General features: G+C 38.3%; 2 protein-coding genes across 2 annotated transcripts in view; both read left to right on the top strand.

Annotated features, from left to right (window-relative positions):
- ND-B17.2 (NADH dehydrogenase (ubiquinone) B17.2 subunit) overlaps positions 1-24,669 on the top strand; it is a 95,925-nt gene that overhangs the window by 56,622 nt on the left and 14,634 nt on the right. The gene's annotated exons all lie outside the window — the stretch shown is intronic.
- Positions 18,772-19,970, top strand: LOC108056568 (cilia- and flagella-associated protein 299). Its single transcript, XM_044395217.2, has 2 exons — positions 18,772-19,269; positions 19,517-19,970. Exons 1-2 carry the CDS (start codon positions 18,964-18,966, stop codon positions 19,916-19,918), a joined length of 708 nt encoding a protein of 235 aa, XP_044251152.1. The 5' UTR covers positions 18,772-18,963; the 3' UTR covers positions 19,919-19,970.

Genomic DNA, 24,669 nt, shown 5'->3' with positions numbered 1-24,669 from the left:
GGCAAATTGCCGGAAGTTTCATGCGATTAAAGCGCCATTATCGATGTGAATTATTTTAACGTTGAATTCACCTCGCTCCTTCACCTTCCGTCACCGTCACAGGACTCCGCTCCTTGCCACTCCACTCCACTCCACTCCACTCGAATCCATTCCTTTTCCACTCCACGTTGGCAATCAATTTGTTTCGGGGAACCTTAAAAAGTAATTGCCAAGCATTTGTCCGCAAACAGAAAGGAAGTTTATAATAGAGTAGCGAAAGAAAAAGGTAAAAAGGACGAAACGGAGACAAGCCGAAAACTGCGACGGAAAGTTTTTCGCGAAAACTTGAAATTCAAATTAAACTTTAGTTTATTTTTTCATGATTTGTTGCCGCCGCTTTTCCGCTTACATTTATCATAACTTCACTTGACTTTCATTTCGAAGCCGCAAGAAAAATATTTACCTTGCCGTGGGTAAATATTTTTAAATATATGTTGATTCTGCAAAATATTTAATTTATTATAAATACTCTTGTTTCTTGGATTTTTTTTAATATTTAATTATTAATTATGTAATAATAGAATAGAATTTTAAGCTTACAAAATAATTCCAGTTCTTTTTTCCTCTGTATACTGTTTTCCAATCTAGTCAAACTTCAAATTTAAATAGCTTTAGCTGCCCGTAAATTTGACTTGCGAGACGACCAACCGCAGGATTCGCGGCTAATGAAGTCAAAACGAGGTTCAATGAATGTTTGATGGGTTTTGGCTTTGGCTGCCTTTTGTAAATATTTAATTAGTTTGATTCACATGCCGGCCGCAAAATGTATTGACTTCGCCCGACCACCGAAAATCAAAACAAAAGGAGCTACGGGTGATCCTAGGTTACGGCTGCTCCTCCGGTTTCCAAGTTTCCATGGCTCCGGGGTGCGTAAGCTTAATGCAAGATTCGCTTGATTAACAGAGAGCCCGGCTGTGGGGGGATTTCCCCAATGCCAGCTCATTAGCATTGCACGGACAAGGTGTCGGGTATTCGGGCAACGTCTTAAGCTCCCGGCTCCAGGATGCAGGATGCAGGAGCATCTGAGTGCGTGTCGGCTTAAGATAGCGGAAAGCTCAAATTTAAGCCACAATGCACACGCATCGGATCACCAGGCATTTGAGCATGGCCACTAACTAATTGGCAAACATTTTGGCCAGTTTGAATTTAATTTAAAGTCTGAAAGTGGAAGAAATGCGAAAATTTAATCATCGAAGAGATAAAAATACAATCCATATATTTATTGTAATTAAATATTAACATCTAGAGCAAATATTGTTTACAAAATTGTAATTTAACTGTTATTTGGGTATGATAATTAAAAACATTTTACAATATAGTTTGATAACTTAAACTATAAATATTTTAAATAATTAAAAATTTCTTTAATAAATGCATTTTTTTTTTTACCAATGGCTTCAATTGCACTTAAATACATTCAAAAGGCATATGAAAAATCAATGGTTTTTTGTCTATGATAAATGCAACTGAAAAACTGTTATACACACAAAAAAAAAACTTGGTAAAATCAACTGTAATAATTGTCAAACACGCCCCAACCAGCAAAATTGTCAATTCTACTAAGTAAATTGTCATTTCACAACAACAAAATACACACAATTAGCAAAGACACAAACCCAAAGCAAAAACAAAATACACGTAACTATTTTAATAGTTACGTAACTATCTTTGTTGGTCAATTTTACCAAGCAAATTTTTTTGTGTGTATGTATTGTTTACACAATAATAAAAAGGACTCTTTGTTTGTGGCGGCGGGGCTATCGCTTAATCAGAAAGGACAGTTAAGTGGCAAGTGTGTTCAATATTTAAATGGCTTATTGACAAACCATTTGCCAAATTGCCAATCGAACGATAATGCCAGACAATTGAAATTCATGCAGAATTTGTGATATAATTCAAAGTAATTGAGGCGAAATCAAATCATACATTAACCGCAGACGCTTTGCCAATTAAGAAATCCCTGGTTGCTGGCTAAAAGGATTTCCAATTGTTTACCGAAAAGCCTGCCATAACAAATACTAAAATATTTATAACAAAAGAAGTAACTTGACAATGTTAAATTTGCAACTAAGTCACAGAAACTATTTGTCAATTTGCATGAGTTTTATACTTGACTTGCTTTTTTTTTACTTCTCCTTCTGTCATAAGGTTCATGTTCCCTTTTCCACGAATAGCGCATCGAATCAATTTCGGTATTTTTCAAATAAAAATCATATAAAGTTGTGCTTCTCCTTCTTCGTTTTTCCCCACTTCCGCCTCGCTCATGTTTACAAAACGGAAATGCCCGTAAAAGTATGCCATAAAATTTGTATGGACAGGACCACGCATCAACAGCAATTGAGCATTTGGCCGAGTTGTGAGAAGAGCGGGAATATATACATATATATGTAGATACCATATTGTACAAAGGAATTGCTGCTGCTTTTTGTCTGCGAGATGGGGAAAAAGTTTATGGTAAATAATTCAAATGTTTTGCGCACTTTTCAAAAGCCCTGTCTGTCGGAGTTTTTTGTTTGTTTCGCTTGCTTTTATTATGACAGGCCAAATTACGAAATTCTAGAAGGGTATGCTAGAGGTAAGGTAGCGCTACACAGAAAGAATTTATAGCATTTGTTCTTGAATTAAGAAAATTCGTTTAAACTCATAAAATGTTGTTATATTTTTAAGAACATTTTTAGCTGAGATGAGATCTCAGAATTCTCTCTGTGTAGGTATTTATTTTTATATTATTTAACGTCTTTTGTAAATACAACATTAATTCAGGTGTAAATGTTGAAGTATGAATGCTGTACAATTTTTTTCAAAATAAATCAATAATTCCTCTAACTTTGCTATAAAATAACTAAACGACAAAGGCTTCGGTATTCTTTAAAGTTCCAGCCAAAACTCTATTATCGCAAAAACATCCACACGCCAACAACTTGGCAATGTCAAGTAAACTTATTGAATGGCAACGAATTTAGTTGCTGTTCACTTGCCAGCGATTTTGACAGTTTGCTAAATTACGCGACATTAACTTAATAGACTTCAATATATATTTGGTAGACATTTGGCAGCTGCAGTCGTCGTAAGTTGAAAGCTGCCGCTGCACGAAGCACGAATAAAAGCCACAAGGCAGCAAAAGTCCCGGAAAATACAGCACAATAACAAATAAGAGTTTGCAGGACGAGTAAGTGTGCGAACGGAACAATCTATATGTCGAGTCACAAAAACTCATACAATATATTTTCGTGTATCCCTTATCGACTTTGCTTATACAACTTCTTCTTGGCAACAACGGCATGTTCTTCGCCCGAGTGGGTGCCATTTTTGCTTTTCTACTTTTCTGCTTTTCTGGGGTAATATAAACTTTGATTGAGCTCTAGGCAGTCAATTTACAATATGGCTGACCTCCAAACAACAAAATATCGGGCTTGCCATAATTTTTAAAGCACACAATCGATGGCGCTTAATGCACTTCCGTTGCACATTCGAGTGTGTGTGTGTGTGTGTGTGCGAGTTTTCGTGGTGTTGGGCTGACATAAGCAAAAAAACGAGAGCAGAAAAATCAGAGGAAAGAGTAGAAGGAAACAGAAGGATATACTCTTTCAGAAGGGAAATATAAGCGATGGCATTACAAATTAATATTATTTAACAATATGTATGTTTTTTATAAATTGTTTTTATTTTTATTTATTTTTCGATTTAATTTAAATGTTTTTGTCCCTCTCAGAATTATTATTTAATATTAGGTACCTACTTAATAATCTACTTGTGATTATTTTTTAAATTCCAAAAGCTAATTTACATTTATTAAAGATTAATAATTAAATTTTTAATTTCTAATGAAAAAAAGTTATTTAAAATTTTAAGAAATGTACAGACCATAAAAAACAAGAGAGAACGCTATAGTCGGGTGCCCCGAATATCAGATACCCGTTACTCAGCTAAAGGGAGTGCGAAGGCGATGGAGAAAAACTTTGATCCGCCGTAACTTTTTAACGAATGGTCCGATTTAAAAAATTTCTTCTACATTGCGATAGGTATTGATAAACACAATAAAACTGCATTTTTACTTTTCCAAAATATTGAAATTTTTAAAATCGTATATAAGCGATTGTGGGCGTTAGAGGGGGCGTGGCACCTTTTTGAAACAAACTTGCGCTGCGTAGGAACTCCTAGAATCAGCATGCAAAATGTCAATCTTCTAGCTTTTATAGTTTCCGAGATCTCAGCGTTCATACAGACAGACAGACGGACAGACAGACGGACAGACGGACAGACGGACAGACGGACATGGCTAGATCGACTCGGCTAGTGATCCTGATCAAGAATATATATAGTTTATAGGGTCGGAAACGCTTCCTTCTACCTGTTACATACTTTTGCACGAATCTAATATACCCTTTTACTCTACGAGTAACGGGTATAAAAATATATGAGAAAATATTAAAAGTTAATTTTTCTGATAAAGAATAATGTTGGATATTATTACCATATTACTGCATATTTACTGCATATTCTGTGTATTAAGGAGGGCCACTTGTCACACTCAGCTCTCCTCCGATGATTTGCAAAGCCCCTTTCTTTTTCATTCGCCATTCCCTCGAAAAGAAAGCGTATTAAAAACTGTCACAAGAGGGGGTGAAATAAAGTGAGTGGGGGGGGGGGGGGGGGTGGGGGGGGGTGCATAAAAAAATTGCATGTGCAGCAGAAATTAGTGGGGCCATCGACAACCCCTCCTCATAGCTGCTCTCTGGCTGTCTGCCTGACTGGCTGACTGCCTCTGCGTTGCTGCTTATGCTGCGTTAAGCAATGAAGCAGCACACACAAAGGAGGTCCTGGCACACACAGATACAGAAACACACCCACACATCCACAATCAACCCTCTCCGCTCTCGTATATCACTCAATGTTATGGTTATCAGCAACTGTTGTTGCTGCTTCCGCTTGGCATTGCAGTTGCTGCTGCTGCTGCATGTTGCATGTTGCTGTTGCTGGTGTTACTCCTTGCCTCTTGTTGTTGCTGCTGCAGCGGCAGACACTTGAATTTGCTAACAATGCACGATGGCGTTAACATTGTCCCTTGTTGTTGTCGTTGTCGTTGTCGCAGTAGCTGTAGTTGCTAGTTGTCAAAGTTGTTGCATTGTTGCTGCCTCTGCTGCTGCTGTTAGTTGGCATCCATAAATTCTAATATTAATGGCAAGGGGGCGGACTATATCTTCGTCGTCGTTCTCTATTCCAGCTGCCTTTGATGCAGCTTCCCCTTTCATGTAAATGTCAAGCAAATGCTGCAAGTCCCCATTGCGAATTTCCCTGATTGCGGTTGCAATTGCAGATATGTATTTTTATTCGGTAAACATATTTTTTACACAATTTATTTACTCCCCAAACGCATTCCATTTCCATTCCTCCTTCTTTCTTTGAGAACCAAAATGAAATCCAATTTAAGAGCACGAGCAGCAGAGCGATGAGTTTATTTTAAGTAGTTTTTGCTGCAAATTCCCTGAAGCATTTTGTGCGTTTGCCTCGAAAGACCATTAAAATTCAATACACAGTCGAACATAAATTCGATAAGTTTGAGAGCGGGGAGCAGCAACATGTTTTATTTTGGTCCAGCCACGTGCGTATATAACATGCCATACAAAGTGAAAAGGATGCATATAAATTCAATAGAGCAAACATGCGAATGCCGCTGGCAACAGACTCAAACTCACACTCATTCCTGCATCGAAATAATAAAATAAAACTTTATTGACACAAACATAAAACTCCCCATTGGACGTGTCTCGCCCACACACCATATAGAGATCTATATACACCTATCCTTATATATATACTATACCACGTGTCGTGTGGGTTGCCTCACACGAACAGACAGAAAATTTATGCATGTGTAAATATTGTTGCTATTTGATAAAAACATATTGACAAACATTTGCCGAATCGAACCTCTAAACAAATTGTGTAACTGTCTCGGCAAAAAATTGCACAAATAAAATGCATTTTTCACAGCTGAAAGAGAAAGAAAGAAAAAGAGAGAGACAGAGAAAAAGAGGTAAAAAGTGTGTTGACAGTGGTCCAGACATTGTTGCAAAAATATTGCTGGACAAATTGCGAGGGAAATGATATGACACTTGGATGGTTTGGAAAAAGCGGAAATTTAGCCATAGCAGCCGGATAAATAAATTGATGATTATTGGCATTGCATATTGATTTGTGCATATCAAAAGATGTTATTAAAGGTTTCTACATTTTTCGTTAAATCTGCTGCAAAAATAAGATTAAAAACCACCTAATAAATATTAATTTAAGCCCTATTAAATTCACAGTTAACTAGCTTAGTTTAATCCCTCCAGAGCAAAATACTTAAACCAAAAATGCGAGAGACCATTAAATGATAATCTTCCCTGCCGCCTAAAAAGCTCTTTTATCCACTTATTTAATTTTTTGTATTTTAAAAAATTCCAGCAATCTGCATATCATAAAAGAACATGCAAAACATTTTGCTCACACTCCTCTTTCTTTTTGCCCCAAAAACTTTTTACGGTTAAGCTTTCCACTGCTTCTGCTGTTGGCTCATTTAACGAAACAATTAAAACGGCTTATGCACTAAACTGGCAAACACATTTATGCGACACAACCGAAAAATCCCAGAGAAGTGCCGAGTGTATGTGTGTGGGCGAAAGCACCCGAAACGAGCTGAATTTGCATTTGCCGCCTAATAGAACTTTAATTGTTTTGCAAATGATTCAGTTCTCTGCTGTTCTGGGGAACTCTGGTTCTGGTGCGGCATAGTCGTTTAAAACGGAACGAAAAGTTGGGCAGAAAGGCTGGCACTTGGCCGCACATAAGATATGCAAGTTTATTTTCCATAATGCGGAGGCACCAACAACGGGAACAAGAATGGCAACAACAATGAATGTTGAATGCAACTTGGCCAGACTTATGCTAAAACTTGTTCTCGCACACACACGTTATTGGCCTGATAAAGCGAACAGGCACGTGCGGCAAAGGCAGCTCGTCAGTCTTCCTGCCTTAAATATTTGCACGGAGAGAAAATCATATTTATTTAAATGCATTTTTAAAATAAATTAATTTTAAGAAAAAAGAAGTTAAACGTTAGTCGTTAAACGATAGTCGTTTGCATAAAAACAGATTCAAAAGATTTTGCCTTTGAAATTACAAAGGTGTCTAAAATTATGCAACAATATATTTTGAAAAATGTTGTTGACTTATTTTTATTGCATACTTTTAGACACCTTTACGTGTGATTTCAAAATCGTTATTTCTTAGTAAATTCTGTAGATATGAAAATTATCAAAAAACCAATCGATCAACTACTTTAATACTTTTCTTTTTGCAACATCTAATTCTCCCAGTGCATTTGCTCCATCGCAGGAAACGTGCGAGATTCTTAGGCAAATGGTTCACAGTTTTAGACATGTGCGCCCATTAGATTGAACAGCAGGATCAGCAGTCGAGATGTGTGAGGAAGTATCCTGCGAGGGGTTGTCTGTGTGTGTGTTTGTGTTTGTATTCGTATTTGTGCTGTGCATTACGGCCTAAGAGAACAAAACAAAGTCTCACGAAACAGCAGGAGATGTTGAAGTGGGGATGAGGCTAACTTAGGCCATTGAACTTATAGGACCTATGCCTATCCCACTTCCATCCTGCCGATTTCCTAGTAGTCCGAGGAATGTCCTCTGGGTCCCTCGTGTTTTGTGTGTCTGTGAAAATATTTTCAAAGTCTTAACCTCACTGGGTGAGCAATCATAAATCAAATGCCACTGCGCCTTGCTACCTTTTGTTGCCTGAGTGCCCACACTCACACACATAAGCATACAAACACACTAACTCAAACTCACACACACTCGCATGCCCAAGCTGTCGTCGTTCTGGTGTAGCTTAAATTTTATTTATGGCTGGCACCGTTCGATATATGTATGTATTGTGGGGAGGAAACTAACACACCAAAAAAATGCGAAGCCTGAACATAAATAAAGAAAAAATGCTATGGCATACCTCAAAAGCAGAAAAACACACACCTACATCGCAAGTTTATAAAGTTTCGTGTCTATCAACGCAGAATCCAAATCATTGGGTTCGCCTTTTTAAGGCCTTTGTTCCGCCTGCGGCTCTTTAAACCTAGAGTTCATTGATCTACTTTTGGATTGGACTTTAAAAATTAATTATATATGTAAAATTTATATATATTAAATTAAATAAAATTAATAAATATTTAACATTGAACAAATAAATGTGTTTAAAATCAAATAAATGGTTTTAAAACATATCAGTTAACTCTTTCGAGGAGATACAAATATTGTAATGTGTTAGCGCAAGAAAATCACGAGATGAATTTAAAAACGGTAGTATTTTGGAATCCTGCGAAAAATAATATTTTGTTCATTATTTTTAAAACCCTAGTGATTTCTGTTGCACCTTAAAAAAATCGAAAGTTTATAGAATTTACTTCTTATATTTATTTTGTTTTATTTTTTAAACCTTTAGGTACTAGCTAGATAACATCCTATATTTCACCTTCAAGATCTCCAGAGAACTGGTAGTTTTTAGGCCCCACAAAAAGCCGGCTACTCAGGAAAACATCGCACATCGCTGCACAGGGGACAACAAATAAGATGGATAATAAATAAGAATTGACAAATTTATTGCCCAGACACGAATGTTACGGGGAACGGGTAACAGGGAACGGAGAACAGGGACTGGGAACTGGGACAACGGGGCGGATGAGTAGAGTCTGTTTGAGTGAATGGCTGATTGAGGCTGACACTTTGCCTGCCAGAGGCTGAAAACATTTTCCTGGCCCCGGAATGACTTTGTTTCAATGCCTGTCGACCTGCCTGCCAACGGATTGCATGAACCCGGTCTCGAAAAGGGGATGTTCTAGTCATAATGTTGTGGCAGGCGAAACCTTTTGACGGTCAGTGTGTTTGTGTTTGTGTTTGCTGATTTTCGCATATTTTATATTTTTCGCAAACTACACTTGCCATTTGCCAGTTGGCTTTTAGCTGTTGGCGTGACCCGAAAATGGCGCAAAAATGTGTCACGTTTCAATGCCTGCCCATGCGGTTTTAACGCAATTAGCCACAACAAATTACCATCATCATCATCGTCAACCGAATCCCGATCCCAATTCCAGGGAGCATCATTATGAAGTCCTTGCTGCTGGCACGTGAAACATGCGACTTTGGTTACACGGAATGTCCGTCCAGTGACCCCCATTCCACCAGTATAGTTGGTCCAGTTACCAGTTACCCGGGAAAATCCCGTTGGTATGGTAGGTAGTATGATGTTATAGCCATGTGTGCTGTTTGTGCGTAGAGCATTTGCGGTACAATGAACTGACAAGTGTAATTATGTTGTTGCTGCGCTGGGCGGGTCTGGCGTTTTCTACATAACCGCTGATTGCTAGTTTATATGGGGGCTGTAGAGTCTGAAGAACCCAGTCTGTGTGCGAGTTAAGCAAGCCGTAAAATAAATTATTATCATTACCAGTAGGGTTGGTATAAAAAACGATAGCACTATCGATACTATCGACAGCTTTAAAATTAAAGAAATATCGATGGTTTGAGCCCATGATCGATACTATCGCTGAAAAAATAATTTAATTTGAAATGTAATCTTTGGTATATCTTATAAAAAAAGATACTTTAAAGTATTTCAATTGTTAGGCCTTAACTTTGAATTTTGATTCTATTTAATCGCAGTAAGATTTAGATCGTTATTTTTCCCATAAGTTTTATGACACAAGCATAAATTTAAAAATTTTTTTTTTTCATAATTTTCCTTCATTTTTGTAATACGTAAAATATGTCTTTCAAATGACAGTATCAATAAAATCGATTGGGATTACCATCAATAGCCAAAAACATAGATAGTGTCCACTCGAAGAATTCCTATTTATATAAACTATCCCTTTTTAAATAGAATATTATTTTTATATACGTAAAAAGCGGGCCAACTTTTTTCATCACATCAAAGTTTTTCCCAGCAATTAGCTGCCGAATCTCTCACCCTAAGCAAACCGAAAATTAGTTGGGCCTGGAAAAGCCTCAGCTAATTATGGGGTAACATGTGGTAAAATGGGTGCTAAATATTTAGTAATTCCATCCCCTTGGAATGACAGTAGATTAGTTAACCTTTCAAAGGTGGACAATTTGTTTGGCTGAAATGAAGTAATTTATATTTCATTGATATGACAATTTTCCAAGACTTAAGTCAATTTAATCTGCACAACTTTAATTCAATACATTGCCAGTGCTCTGTATATATTTAATTATTGTTTGGTTTTGGCTACTGGTTGAAATCCAATTTAATTGCTGCAGAATATTTGATTTTTCTCTCAGCACTCACGCATATATTTTATTTTTCGATTTACCACAAAAATTCATTTGGCCAAAACTTTTCATTCAATTCATTATTCCAATAAAAGTCAAGATATATATTTTTGGATAGCCATCGAACGAAAAATCAAACTAAACCGACGAAATACTTTTGTGGTATTTCGTTTTTCCAGCAACGAGGAGGTGGATATTTTCTACGGGATATTCTATCCCAAGGTGCACAATATTTTCTCATCACATTTCATAACTCCCTAACGCCCATATCCTAATTCAGGTTTTCACCCCTCATCCTAACCCCACTGGGGGCCAGAAAGGACGAAAAGGACATCAAGAGAGAGACAACAAAGAGGCACTTTAAGTGAAACTTAACAGCCATGCAAGTGACGTTGTCGGATTGCGGTTGCCAGCAGGGAAAACCGAGGAAGGGTTGTGGGTTCTAGCTTCTGGGTTCTAAATGTTGGATGGCCGAGTGTCCTGGCCGGGATGTCCTTGCCATGGCTGCCAGTTGGCCATGTTGCCGTCGTCGTCGTCGTCGGCTTGGGCAATACAAATTAAAATTAATGATGCACTCGCAACGGCACAACACAACAGAGCAGCGGGCAAGGCCACATAAAAACTACTTAACATGCGGGTACACGATGTCGCAAAGGCTAAGCTCTCCCACCTGGCCGAAACCGGTGTGGGGTTACCTAATTTAATGCTAAAATTGCCCCCATCCTCCCCCTCTCCCCGTTTCTCAGGACTTTTTATCTCGGTCTCTGAAATAGTGTTGCCGGCGTTAAGGCGCCGCTTGCTAAATGCTTGCGGCTTCCACACACAAAAGAGCGAGGATACTTTCCCACACACACACATGGGGATCCAGGACTCCTGGTTAAAATTCAGGGGCGCAGGGAAACCATTTCAATTTATTTTTGACCAACATATGGCAGCCGGAAAACTGAGGATGCGAAGGAGGGGCGTCAAATAGATGGGAACACAGGTTTTCAGGGGATATACATGACAGGTATTGGAGGTGTTTTTATCTACGATTTTCATTTAGTATTTGTTTTATGTTTAATAGCATAAGTTTCCTTTGGGATAATGGGCTTCCCTAGCGGAATAAAAAAGTTTATGAAATGTTATAAGAGGCAAAGTGAAATTGTAAAAACTTTGACCACATATGGCTTCTAAAATCTTTTATCTAAAATTTATGAACTTTTTAATTTTTTTGTTGCGCGTATAAATTGTTTGCTTTGTTTTGAGCTCAGATACCTTTGTAAACTTTTCTAAAAAATTAAAAGTTTTACATACGTAAAGTGCTATAAATGCGAACTTATTCACAAAAATTAAAATTTTTTTTTGGATTTTTTTTTTCAAATATTTATTTATTTATTTATTAAATATTTATTAAATTTATTTATTTATTTATTTATTTATTTATTAAATATTTATTAAATAAATAAATAAATAAATATTTGAAAAAAAAATTTTTAATTTTTGTGAATAAGTTCGGGACTTTTTCTTAGTTTCCTTATCTTTCCTAAGCTTTTGTAAATAGTAAAATGTTTCACCAACTTTATTTCAGTCCAGGGTAAAACAAAGTACATTTCTACTGGGCAACATTTTAGTGCTTTGTTATTTCTATAAATAGCGAAACGGGTTGAAAGGGAAACCTGGTCGTCCTCGGCCATTTTAGCCAACTAGCTAGTTCGGGAATTGGGGGAAAACACGGCCAGCAACATTGTTACCGCCTTTCTGTTGTTGTTGTTTTTGTTTTTCCAGCTTTGTTTAGCTGCCGTTTCGCTTCCTTTTTATGAAAACAAAGGTGTGTGTGTGTTTGTGTGAGTGTGGAAAACGTTTTACAGTTTTCCACTTTTGATTATTGTTTTTAAACAACAATTTTCTTTTCATCAGCATTTCAATTAGGTTCAAAGCCGACAGGCGCCATTTAAGCGGGAATATTCGCCCCTAAAAAAAGAGATGGGGAGGCAGGCAGTCAGGGAAGTGGGCGTGGCAGGGGACCACAAAAACCTTTTACACGCCCTGATGCCTTCCAATTTCAAGTGCTTTGGCACTGCGACAAAGTAAATTAATCCATTAGAGCGCTGGCTTCGGTTTTCTCCTGCTGCATTCTTATTTTTTCCCATTTTTCTTCTTTTTTTGCTGAAACTTTTTAATTCTTATTTTTCTTTTTTTTTGCAGCTTGACGTGACCTGGCTTCGCTGGTAGGAAAGTGGAAAAACCTGACCGAAGGCAGCTTCCATCTTCAACAGCTTACACTTCAATTAAGTTTTCCCTTCGGACGGCCATTTGCCGCAGAGCTGACTTCTTCGCCTGCAATTTGGCAGCAATTATTGAAGCTTTGCCAATGGCAAAAGTCAGGTCAAAGGGTCGGGGGGAGGGGATCGGAGGGGAGATGGCCGGGCAGCTTTGTCTACAATATAAATAAATTGCAACCGAAGCCAACGAGGACATGGGAAAATTTGCACTTGAGGATGGCAAAAAAGCCAGCTAGACACCAGACATCCATGGCCCATTTTGCGACAGTATTTTCCATAATTATCCATGTATTTCCATGTCATTCAAGGGAGGAAATGGGAGGGGAAAGTGGGTCAAGTACTTAATATTAGAGCCCCTCGGGCTACCAGCCATTTAGGGCTAATTTCGTTTTCCAAGTGAAATATACTCCTGCGTCTCGCATATTAAATAAGCAGGGACTATGGATCAAACAGAAAGAAAATTGTACAAAAATATAAAAATAATTTATAATTTGTTATATGCTTCAGAAACATTGTTTATTATTAACCATTTTAAGAATATTTTTTTTTTGCGGAAAATAATTTGTATGGGTTGTGTTTGAGTTTATAAAATTGGTTTAAGATTTTTATTTAAAGTATTTAAGGTAAGACTTTTTGTAATTTGCCTTTTTGTACTCTTAATATAAAAAAGAAAGAATAATTTGAAAAAGAAATGTTTATCTCTTAATTTAGTTGTCATATTTCCCGGCATATATGTATACCTCCCACTGTTTGCAAAAAAAGCGTTTTATATACACATTCGTATGCATAAATAATACAAAATATAAATATGACCCAAGCTGTGAGTGTGTTGACAGCCAAAAAGAACAAGGCGACTTGTTTCGTGCACTTTTTTTCTCGTTTATACTTATGAGGGGAGCATGTATATCTCGTACATTATGCAAATTATTTGCACGAGTTTTCAATTTTGGTAAAATGCTTTGGGGCATTATTAAGGCTCAGTGCAGAGGAGCTGGCAGGCCAAGGCAATCTTTCCTTTACGGGAAATATGATTAAAATCATATTATATTTTGTTGCCCTGCGAAAGGGGAAAATTCTCCAGAGATCGTGACTCACATGATTATCCTTGGTTCAAACAAACACAAATTGAGTTATGCCTCGGAGAACTCTATGTATGGAAATAAGCTTGTAAACTGGGATTAGAACCAGCCCTCCGTCCATTTCATATTGCTTTGATAACAACACTTCTCTAGGGATAGTTGCAGGCCATTTTGCAGTCTCGAGTAAACACTGGCAACAACTTATTCACTTCCTCTGTTTTTACCCCAAAAATAAACTGAGTCCAAAGGATGCGATCCCCTCGTTTTTGCCAGTCGCCAGCCAGCCTGTCTGTGTGCCCAACTTCGTCCAGACTTCTGGCCTTTTCAGCAGCCAAATGAGCCACTGACAGCAAACGGAAAAATTTCCCTCACTGCTGTGGATTCACATTTTCCCGTCAACTTGGATACATTGCTCGTCTGCCGCAGAAATAACAAAATTGTGTGCGGTCAACGGCAAGGATTTTCCAGAGGAGTTGATGTTGGTCGGTCATTACTAAAGCGTTAGCAAGCAGCAAACTTGTGGGCCGAAAACTTGGCTAGATAGAAGATACAAGAGCAGATTTTAATGATGTGGCTGGGATATGTTTTTTGAAAACTTTGCAAATTAATATTCCCCAAAAATTTAAACAAGTTTTAAATTACAAAACAACTTACGAAAACAGAAATGATAAGCATACTTTTAGTCATAACAAATTTATTAATTACATTTATATTTAAATTAAATTAATTAAATAGATTTTTTAACAATATTTACAGGTCAGATTTTTAAATCTGAAGCGCTTTCTTTGTAATCCTCTTTCCAAATACCTTTTAATGTCTTGAAACCAATACCTAGTAAATACATTTTAAGCAGATTACTGGCGGGTCAATTGCCCTTAATCCTTTTTGGGCTGCATGCAATTGGATTTAATTGCCTGTACGACAACAATGCCCATTATAAGCAAACGAAATTACGTAAGGACTATAACCATAACCACGTAAGCGCATCCACATCTCACGTGTCGCCGTCAACGGAGGAGCCACGTAATCGCCAGCAACTGCCTATCAATCGGGGCTTGTGGGCTGGAAGGGGGCGTGGCACCTACACATACACTCCAGACTTCCGGGTGGCAAAAAATTAATATGGCTGGCATATGGTGTACACGATTTTAATGGGCGACATGACGAGGAACAGGCAACATCGGGCGACTAACAATAGACATGACAGGCGACTGAGGAAGCGGCAGCAGATGTCGGATGAAGTGCCACTCCCATTTCCCCCAGCCGCCTCCTTGTGATGTCCTAATGTTCCATCAACATGTGCTCTTATTACCGGTAATCGCCCACAGGCCTGTTTATATTTACCAGCAAGTTGGGTAATGTCTGCAGCATCAGGTTATTCTGCCGTTAAGGAATACGGAAAATTTCAAAGGTCTCGTAAAATAGAAGGTATAATAAGCAATAATAATAAATAAAATAAATTAATAAATAGCTATATAAATAAAGAAAAAAATAATAAATTAACTTAAACCAGAATTTATTGCTTAAACATATCAATATTTCATACAAATCAATATTTTTATAGAGCCATTTCTTTAAAAAGAATAAATCATCTGGCAATTAAAATCCACAAAAAGGAAACAATAAAGAATTTATTGACAAATATTCAAAAACGGGTATGAATTATTGCTATAAATGAATATGCTTTTTGAAATAATACTTAAACTTGATTAATTTCCCAGCTCATGTGATATAATATGCCCCCGGAACGAATTGAGACAAAAAGGCTAGTTATTTTACTCTGTTCACCCGCACATTACGCATACGCACTGTGTACGCCATTAACGGCCATTTCACATTTCCTGCTATCGAATTTCCGGTTGGGGAGTTTCCCAAAACGAACGAAGGAACGAAACCAAACCAAACCAAAACAATCCCGACCATTGAAGATGCTCACGTTCATGTTGATTGCACAAAGCCCTCGGCAAAGGCAGTTTACAAGAAACAAATTAATGTGCTGTTTTTTCCGTGGCTCAATGATTACGGCGATAAGTTTGGTTTTTTTACACAGCCTTCAAGTTATTTTTCATGCCAGATGAAAAGTAAACAAGATGGCGGGAAATGTTTGGCGCGTGTCTGCCGCATAAAATTGCCGGAAATTTGTTTGAGCTTTAAATTACAAATCATTATCGATGGGCATTATAAATTTTGCCCTGATGCTCAAAAGAAAACCCGGCAGCTGGACGACGAGGCGATATCCTAGTGCCAACGGCACTTGTAAAATCACTTTGAATAATATTGAATTTGGGTTCGGGCCTATTTCGGTTTGCCTGTCCGTTTGTCCTCCCTCTTTGAGCAGATTAATTTCCGGCATTTACACTTAATTCCCCCCTCAGTTTCTGGCTAAGACCGGCCTCGGCTATCGATGCAATCAGCTAAGGACCAATTTACCAACATGTCAACGTGCAGGGAGGCAACCGCAAGTGAAGGGCGGGGAAATCTTGCTGGGAAGGAAAGCTTTAGATTTGCACACATTACCACTCAATCTTCATATACCCAGTGTCTGTGATATGCAGGATTTCAGCTGGCTGTCCCATCGTCCATCTCCCATCTCCCTTTTGCCAGCTAAGTCCTTTGGCCAGGACCTCGGCATGCACATGATGTCCACATGGCCGCAAAGATTTATTTACAATTGTGTTGAGACATAATTCCTTTTGATCGATTGTGGGACCATCGCTTCCATGGGACGAGGAGCTTTTGTGGTCAGTTGTAAGTGATGATTCTTTTGGCCCCTCCTTTTCCTACTTTTCCTTTTGTCTTGGCTGCATTTCGTTGGGCGCCACTTTCAGCTGCAGGGAGAAAGTCGCAGAGAAGGCAGAATTATTTGCGCAATTTATGTGGCTTTGATTTCATTGGCAAGATGTACGGGTTGGGCGAGAGCAATTTATGGTAACTTGATAATTTGTGTTAGCATTTGCCAACAGTTCAAAGGAATCGGAGTAGGGAAATGCTGGATGCAATTTATTTGCCGGACATGTGGCACCACTGCCAAATGACATTAGAATAAGGAAATTGCAACGATGGGATTACATAGTCCCAATGGGGAGCCAAAAATGGAATTCAAATTAAGAGCGTACTGGGATTATTTGCTCATGCATGCAATATGCTCTTCAATTACTTTTCTAGCCGCACAGAGGAAAAACAAAGGGGTCCAGGACATGAAATATAGATGTTTTCCCCCATCAAAAGGGATATGGATATGGTTTCTAGGGACTGAGTGATTGGCAACTGCTCAACTATAAATTCCTGACCCATCTGCACTCTCTGCAATTGAAAAGCAGTTGGTGGAACCTCCGCATTCATCAAAAATGTGCACTTAACACATGGCAGAGGCACATTGAGCATTGCTGCCTCATTCTTGGGTAATGCACATAAATCCTTAGAGTGCGCACTTAACTCCTTTTTATGCTGCGACAAAGTACATTTACTAATGACCAAGTCAAACAATGGCCACGGCCAAGACGGGAGTCCCGGCAAGTCCTGGCAGAGTCCTGGAAGTCCTGGTAGTCCTGACTTCAGCGGGGTGAGGATAGAGGAGGATTGCCCCGCGAAGTAGCAATTTACGCGCTCAAGACGGCGGCAAGCGGCAAGATGGTGACAAAGCACGCAAAACGGAACAGCAATTCGTTCGTCGGAGGGGTGGAAAATGGGGGTAGGGGGTTGGGAAATTGTCAGAGGGCTTGGGAAAATCCCGAGGAAAATTCTGGGAGGGCAAGTGGGCTCCAAGTGTCGGCAGCGGCTGCATGTTAATTGCTGCAGCGACGGCAGCAACAACTGCAAACAGTGGAAAAGCGTGTCTAAATAGCGTAAATTCACACAGACGCACACCTCCACACGGAAAATCTTGCTGCGTATTGTGTGTGGAAATTGAAAAGCAAGTTGGAAAACTGCCAGGAAATGCAGGACATTTTCCACACCCTATTTGCTTTATAATAACGGCTGATTAGAAACTCTTAACATTTGAGTTATTTGTTTTCTGCAGGTTTTTTACACAGAATAATTAATTAATATATAATGCATGAAAAAAACCAAACATATGGTTTTAAATATTAAATATTTACACCCGTAAAACTAAAAAAATTGTGAATCGCTTTTTAAGGTGTCTAAAAGTATGCAACTGTATATTTATTCTATTGCATACTTTTAGGCACCCATTAAAGTGATTTTAAAACCCTCGTCATTTCCTCACAACTTATTTACTTGTAAAATCAAAATCCTTTTGATAAAAGTTTGTTGACCTTTTGAAAGTTCATAAAGGCCTCCCACTATATGTGCTAAGCTGATCTATAGTCGCATAGTGTGCACCTCTCAGGATTTATAGAGCGCATAACCGAACACTAGGTGTCACTTGTTAGCCTGCTAATCCACGACAGTCTGCGCTCAACAGGATATCAAGCGGAAAAGGACAAAGAGCGTTGCATTCGCACAGGCTGAAAATGCAAATTTCCCTTTTGGCTGGCAGTTTAAAATGTTGATGAAGTAATTAGTTTAATACGCGAAATGCCCCTGACGGTGTGCGTGCGTGTGAGTGTATGTGTGTGTGGGGGAGGGCGTTTGGGCGGTGTGAGGAGGCGTGGCACATAGGAAAGTGTAATTGAAAATACTCACAATTCTGGGGCAAAAAGGGACAAGGGCAAAGTCGGAGCTTGGGCATTGTGAAACTTTTTCCATTTATTAAATTTGCCGCACGAACAGCGCTGCGAATTCTAGCAAGGGAACTCTATGTGGGCAATGTTTAATTATTTGTGCAGCACATGAAATTAAAGCGGCTACAAATTGTTCGAGCCCATTCCAGTTATCAGTTTCCCGCAAGTTTTTCAATTAAGATATGACCTTTGCTGAACTTTTCCCTCCACTTCGGTTTATTACAAGGAACATTTTTTTATGATTACTTATATTTTAGTATATTTTGCGATCTCCTTGCGAAATTGAATCCAGGAATAACTCTGTCTTCCCAAAAGCCAAGCAAAAGTTTTGCCTTTTGAGCCAAAGTTGCCAGTTTGTTGTCAGTTGTCAGAAATGTATTTTCCCCGAACTTGTTCAAAATATTATACTTTTTGATTTACACTAAGGCTATCGACACAGAATCGCAATTTTGCTGCCTTTTCAGCAGCTTTTGGTTTGAGTTACTTTTTGTCCGAGTTAAAAAGTAATTCAATTAGCCAGAATCTTTAAGATAATTTCTGTTCTGCGTTTTCCCTAATGAGTTTGATAAACTTCAACAAGTACCAGGATTATGTGGACAGCTTTATCACCATCAAGGACATCCGGTACTTGCGGAACAAAAAGGTCGAGAGGAAGTTGATCCAGAATGCTTGCGGAAAGAATTGCCTGGGCAGCCTTCTAACTCGCGACCAATTCCACCAGCGAAGGGCTAAGGAGTTAATACTACTGAAGCCACGGGGAATATGTGGATTGAAACTTTTCGGTGACTATTTGAACAACAACGACGAGGTCCTCCAGCAGTTTGCCATTCGGGAGAGGAAGCTGGTGGATAAACAAATTTCGGTAAGGGAATATTAAGGATTATATTTAGAACCATTTTCCAAACATATGTTTCTTAAGGATTATTGACTGTTTTAAGGTTAAAATTAATTTTGTTTTTTAAAAAAATTATTTTAAAAGGATTAAATTATTTTTGCAAAACTTAAAAGTAACTCGAAGCTAGGTAGTTAGTAAATGCGGGTCTTAGTCATGAGATATTGAATTTGTTTTTAATTCTAAAATAAAAGATTATAATCATTTAACCCCTTAGACCATAGTCTACCTTATAATGCGCTCGAAGAATGGTCTAGAGATCTCCAGTTTCCTCGACCTGGAGCAGAGTTTTCGCGAATCGCGATGTGAGACTTCACAGAGCCGCGTGGACTGGCGTGGCATTTTCGAGGGCCGGGTGAAGTTGATGCCATCGAGGAACCATCTGAGCTTCTTCCATTGGCACCACAATCGAGTGTCTTACAACGACAGTGACAACTTCCGGGTGGCGAACAACAGACAACACAGCCTGCTGCTAAAACATATCGGGGATCATAAAATGCTCTGCGTAAATGCCACCTGCGACTGTGAATATACGAAAAATGTCAACCGCGAAACGTATTTCTCGCCCACTTATGGATATGTCATATTCTTCGACCACATAATCAGGCGCATTAATTAGCGATGGCTTTAAAATGTCAATAATACGTAATCGGGGATAAATAAAAAATAAATATAAAATTAAACGAAATGAAATGAAAGCGTGTCCTCGAGGGCGCATTTGCCGTTGACAGTTTACGTAAATTGCTTTTCATATCTTATCAGTTATGGTCTCTGGCATGGCCACAGTTTTTGATGGACATTTCGAGGTCCTTCCGCCCAGCAAGTCCTCCATCCATCAAGGGAGCGGAAATTACCCGAGCTTTATGCCATTCTGTTGAGTTTATCGCAGTCGGAGTACTTCAATTGCATAAATCTATTAACTGACGCCCCCAAGTTGGCCAACATGTTTTTGTTTGCCAATTTGCCAGTGTTTGTTTGCAATGTGCTTTGTGTCGGTCAGCTTATGACGCTTTGTTAATTCGGCTAACTGTGTGTATATTTAATTGGCCTTTCCATTCATGCAAATTAACTTGGCCCAGATTTACTTAAGACTCTCCAGTTGTTAAGTAAGTAATATATAATTTTATATGATAGCAAAGATATTTATATTAAGTATAGACAGTTAATTAAATGTATACAAAGATTTTTTAACAACCTCTATGGACTATTCACTCCTAACTTGCATAATTAATCCCATCAGTTTCGAGAGCAAAACTAAATAAATAACGAATGTGTTTAAATTATGAATTAAATGCCAGCTGCAGTGGCACTGCAGTTTAATTTGCATATACAATTAGCTGTTAATTTATAACGTGCACTCTCAACTGGGCCTTGGTTTGAATACGCCCAGAAACAATTCAATTAAAATAAACATAAAGAGCTGCAGCCTCAGCTGCATTTGCTTTGCCTTGGCAGGACTTGCAGGTGCAAATGGAGTGTCCTGGCAAGGACAAGGATAACTAATATTCCGCCCAGTGGCGCCCAGAAAGTCCAAATAAATATTTGCTCGGCTTTCCCTTAGTCAAGTCCACAGGCCAGAGTCACTCCTTCCATTGGGTTCGGTTCAGTTCAGTTTAACTCAGGTCTATGTGTCTTTGTTCTCCATTAAGATATGGCAAATTTGTTGCCCCCCAAAACACACAAAAACAAACAGAAGTATAGAAATTCCCTTCGGCTGCAATTGAGATTGCATTTTACGGGCTAAATAAATTTCAAGCGATATAAACTAGCAATTTGCTGCTAGACTGCATTTCCAAGACCTAACGCCTATAGATTTTGATTAACGAATTGGGGAAAACGGCAAATTCACAGATCAAAAGCATTGAAAATTTATCACATTTTCTTCATCGTGTTTTTCGGTCTATTTTCGGACAAATTTTATTGACGAACATTGAGCTGCCATGCCAGCCAATCAGTCGTAAATAATTTGGCCTATCGACCAAAATAGTCAAGTGGCTTTCATTTGATATTGTGAAATCCAATGTATAAATTATGAATAAATATAAAGTCTGCTTGTGGCCAATTTAATTGGCCAAATGGCAAACAATAATGCAAATGAATAATTTAAACGCTTGTGATGTCAAAAAGCTCATGGTTATTTAAATGAAAGTGTGCAGGACTAAATAGCCAAGAGTATTCCAAGGAAAGTGAGCCACGTTTTCGTAGATACATTCTACCCAATTTCTCCCTAAATTCGGAGATTACAAAAAAACCTTTTTTATTTATTCCGAAATTTAAGATGTTTTTTTTTCATTAAAATAATGGTTTATTTCGGAGATTAATTTATTTAAGTGATTTTTTTTTGTAGCCACATTTTTTTAGCTAATTATCCATTGTATTTATTCCTGTCACTTTTGGGCTGATTTAGAAAAATAAATGTTTTAAATAAATTTTTACCAACTAATTTCTTTTTTGAACATACTTCAAACATAAAAATTAACTTCTGAAAATAAATATTGTACACATTGTTCTTAGACAGGCGCATTGCAGAGTGTCTAATGAATATGTAGATCTTTCTGCGTTGACTTTCTGTCAATTTGATTGGATTTATGCCTGACCTGTGGGTCACACAATCCGACAAATAATTTATGAGCTGACCCACCACCCAAAGAGGCCGCCTGCCGGGCCATATGTTTCATTTGTTATTGCTGCCTCGACACAAAGAATATAATATTTCATAAGGTCGTAAGCTGTCGCAAAAGATGCCTAATAAATAATTTAGGCACTCAAGATTGGACATCTGGCGAAGTTACGTGTCGTGCACAAGTAAAACCCTTTCAGTCGTCCCCCGAAAATAAATACATAAAATGCCGCCATAAAGAAAACATCATCCGGCGGAAGTTGCGAAAATAAACCGAGGGTTGAGTGAGACGCATATTAAATTAAGCTGCATGCCGCAAATGCCAAAAGGTCCTTTCAAAAGGCTCCGCACTGCCAGCCAAAGCAACAATCATAAAATGTGACCAATAATGAAAATAATGAAGGAATGAATTAAATGAAATGTTGCGCAGCAAAATGAAATTTTTGTTCCACTTTGTGTCTCCCAGCTAGTTGTTTTTCACGGTTTCTTGCTGCCAAATTGGGGAAAGCAGAAAGTTTGTGAAAAAGGTACCGCAAGCTTGTGTTAAATTCAAGCAGAAAAAGTTTCCTAAAATAGTAAAGTTAATAAAAATAATACTAAACTACATAAATAAATATAAAAAATCCCTATTCATATAAATTATTTTGAGTTTGATACAAACTCAATGTATTTCTATTTATTTTTTTATTTTATTTATATGCATTTTTTTAAACCAATTTTTTGTAGGTCATTCAACCCTGTCCTTAGTTCAACTATTTCTATATAAAATTCATACCTTTCAAAAGAAAATACAATTTGTAATAAAATGTATTAAAATAAAATCAGAGTTTAGGAATGCTTTTGGAAAAAAATTACCCATACGACATGTTAGCACTCACCAGGAATTGTTCAACTTCGTTTTAAAGTTTCGATTCAATTGGCAAAACTTGCCAGCAACAACAAGAATTGCATGCAAAATAAAGCACAATTTATGGGCCAAACAAAAGCTTATAAACCACAAATCAAAATGCAATACAATGCGCCAAACGGGCTAGAACAATAATGGCAACAACAATTACGAGCACGTATCAAGTTAAAAGCAATTGTAAATTTTCTAACTGAAGTCATATTGTCTATACATTTATCAAATGTCTGTCCGTCTGTCTGTTTTGTACTGTATGTGCTTCAGTTTGTGTTTTGGCGGATGCCATAAATAAAACTCAGCCAAAAGATAGACATGAAAAGAGGGAGTCTTGAGTCGGAAATTGTTTCGCAACGTGGGAAATGTTTGATTTATGTCTGTTTTGCCAGTGACCTCCTGTGGGATCCTGATGGGGATCCTGATGGGGATCCAGTGGGGGATCCTTGGGAAAAACACAGAGAGCACACAGAGCAGTTGTAAAATGTGTAATTGATGATGTGGCAGAAAGGACATAAAAAGGAAAACAGAATACGTTGGACTTACAGGCTTCCGTCTAAATATGGTGTATTAATGCCTGGATTTTGTTGACATTTTCGACAAAACATCTACAAACTGCGGCAGTAAAGTGAACAAAGTCCTGAGCTGAACCCCAGGAACCTTCACAATGATAAGTGCATTTTGGAGTGCAGGACACGAAGAGCGTGACAACATGCAAAGTGGGTGGGAAATGTAGGGGAAAGCGACAGGAAGGACAGCCAACTAAGCCAAACGGAAACGGAAACTGCATGCAAAAAACGGAGAAAAGCGGGACTGAGAGATAGGAAATGTAATGTTGACCATTTGGCAAGCAGCACGAAAAGTCATTTTGTTCGAAGCGGGAAAAAGGGGAAGGATGCGACACGGAACACCTTGCTTGTTATCCTGGCAAATATTTTTCACCCGACACAAAAGCATATTATCTAAGTGACGATGACGAAGGGGCAAGGAGCGGATCGGTGTATCCACCATTTGCAACGAAAAATTCCCATTTGAAGCTTAACAAATTGATTTTTTAGTTGGAATTCCTGCCGTTGCATGACAGTTGCTCATAGCAAAACTGCTGCACACATTTTCCCCGAGTGATATATGTGTGTGCAACCTTTGGTGGCGTCTTCTTCATTGCTTAATGCACTGGAAACTGAAAACTGGAAAGCATTTTCCCCCAACCTTCTCAAAGAAGGCGGCGCACCATTGTTTGCACTATACTTTTCGGGGCATAAATAAATTTTCATTAATTTATGTGCAGGCGACGACGCTCAACGGCATTCTCATAATGTGCGGCATAAGTTTGTGCCCCAAAAAAAGATGAAGAGGTTCTCTTTTTGGCGGGGGCTGGGGTGGCAGAGCAAACATTATGGCCACGACGAGTGCATCCTGCTGCCTGGAGCCTCGAGTCCCGCAAAAGACGGCGGATATTAAGATGAATCTTCCGCCTGATATACAGCCAACTTTGGAATAGCTAATGAAGCCGGCGAAAAGCCATGAGAAGCCATGGAAAAGAGCGGCCAACCAACAAAATATTGCCTTGCATTTAAGCCCGAAAGTTGAAGGCACTTTTAAACTACATTTATTTACTGTCATTTTCGCACACACAACTCCCAGTGGACTGTTGATTTTATGCACTTTCCGCTTGAATGCCTTCCCCAGGGTGTTAATTAATTTTTTCATTCGTAAATTTTGTAAATTTCTATCGCAGACAATCATATTAAAGCCAACCTGCGAACTGCCAAGCCAACCGCAGGAAAAAAAACAATAGTGGAGTTACTGCAGTAAAGAAAAAAAAGAAACACTGAATCAAAGGCGGTAAATT

Source organism: Drosophila takahashii, chromosome 2L (genome assembly GCF_030179915.1).
Source record: "Drosophila takahashii strain IR98-3 E-12201 chromosome 2L, DtakHiC1v2, whole genome shotgun sequence".
In the NCBI taxonomy this organism is placed as follows: Eukaryota; Metazoa; Arthropoda; class Insecta; order Diptera; family Drosophilidae; genus Drosophila; species Drosophila takahashii.
The sequence above is the reverse complement of the archived record's forward strand: the minus strand, read 5'-3'. Positions and strand labels throughout refer to the sequence as shown.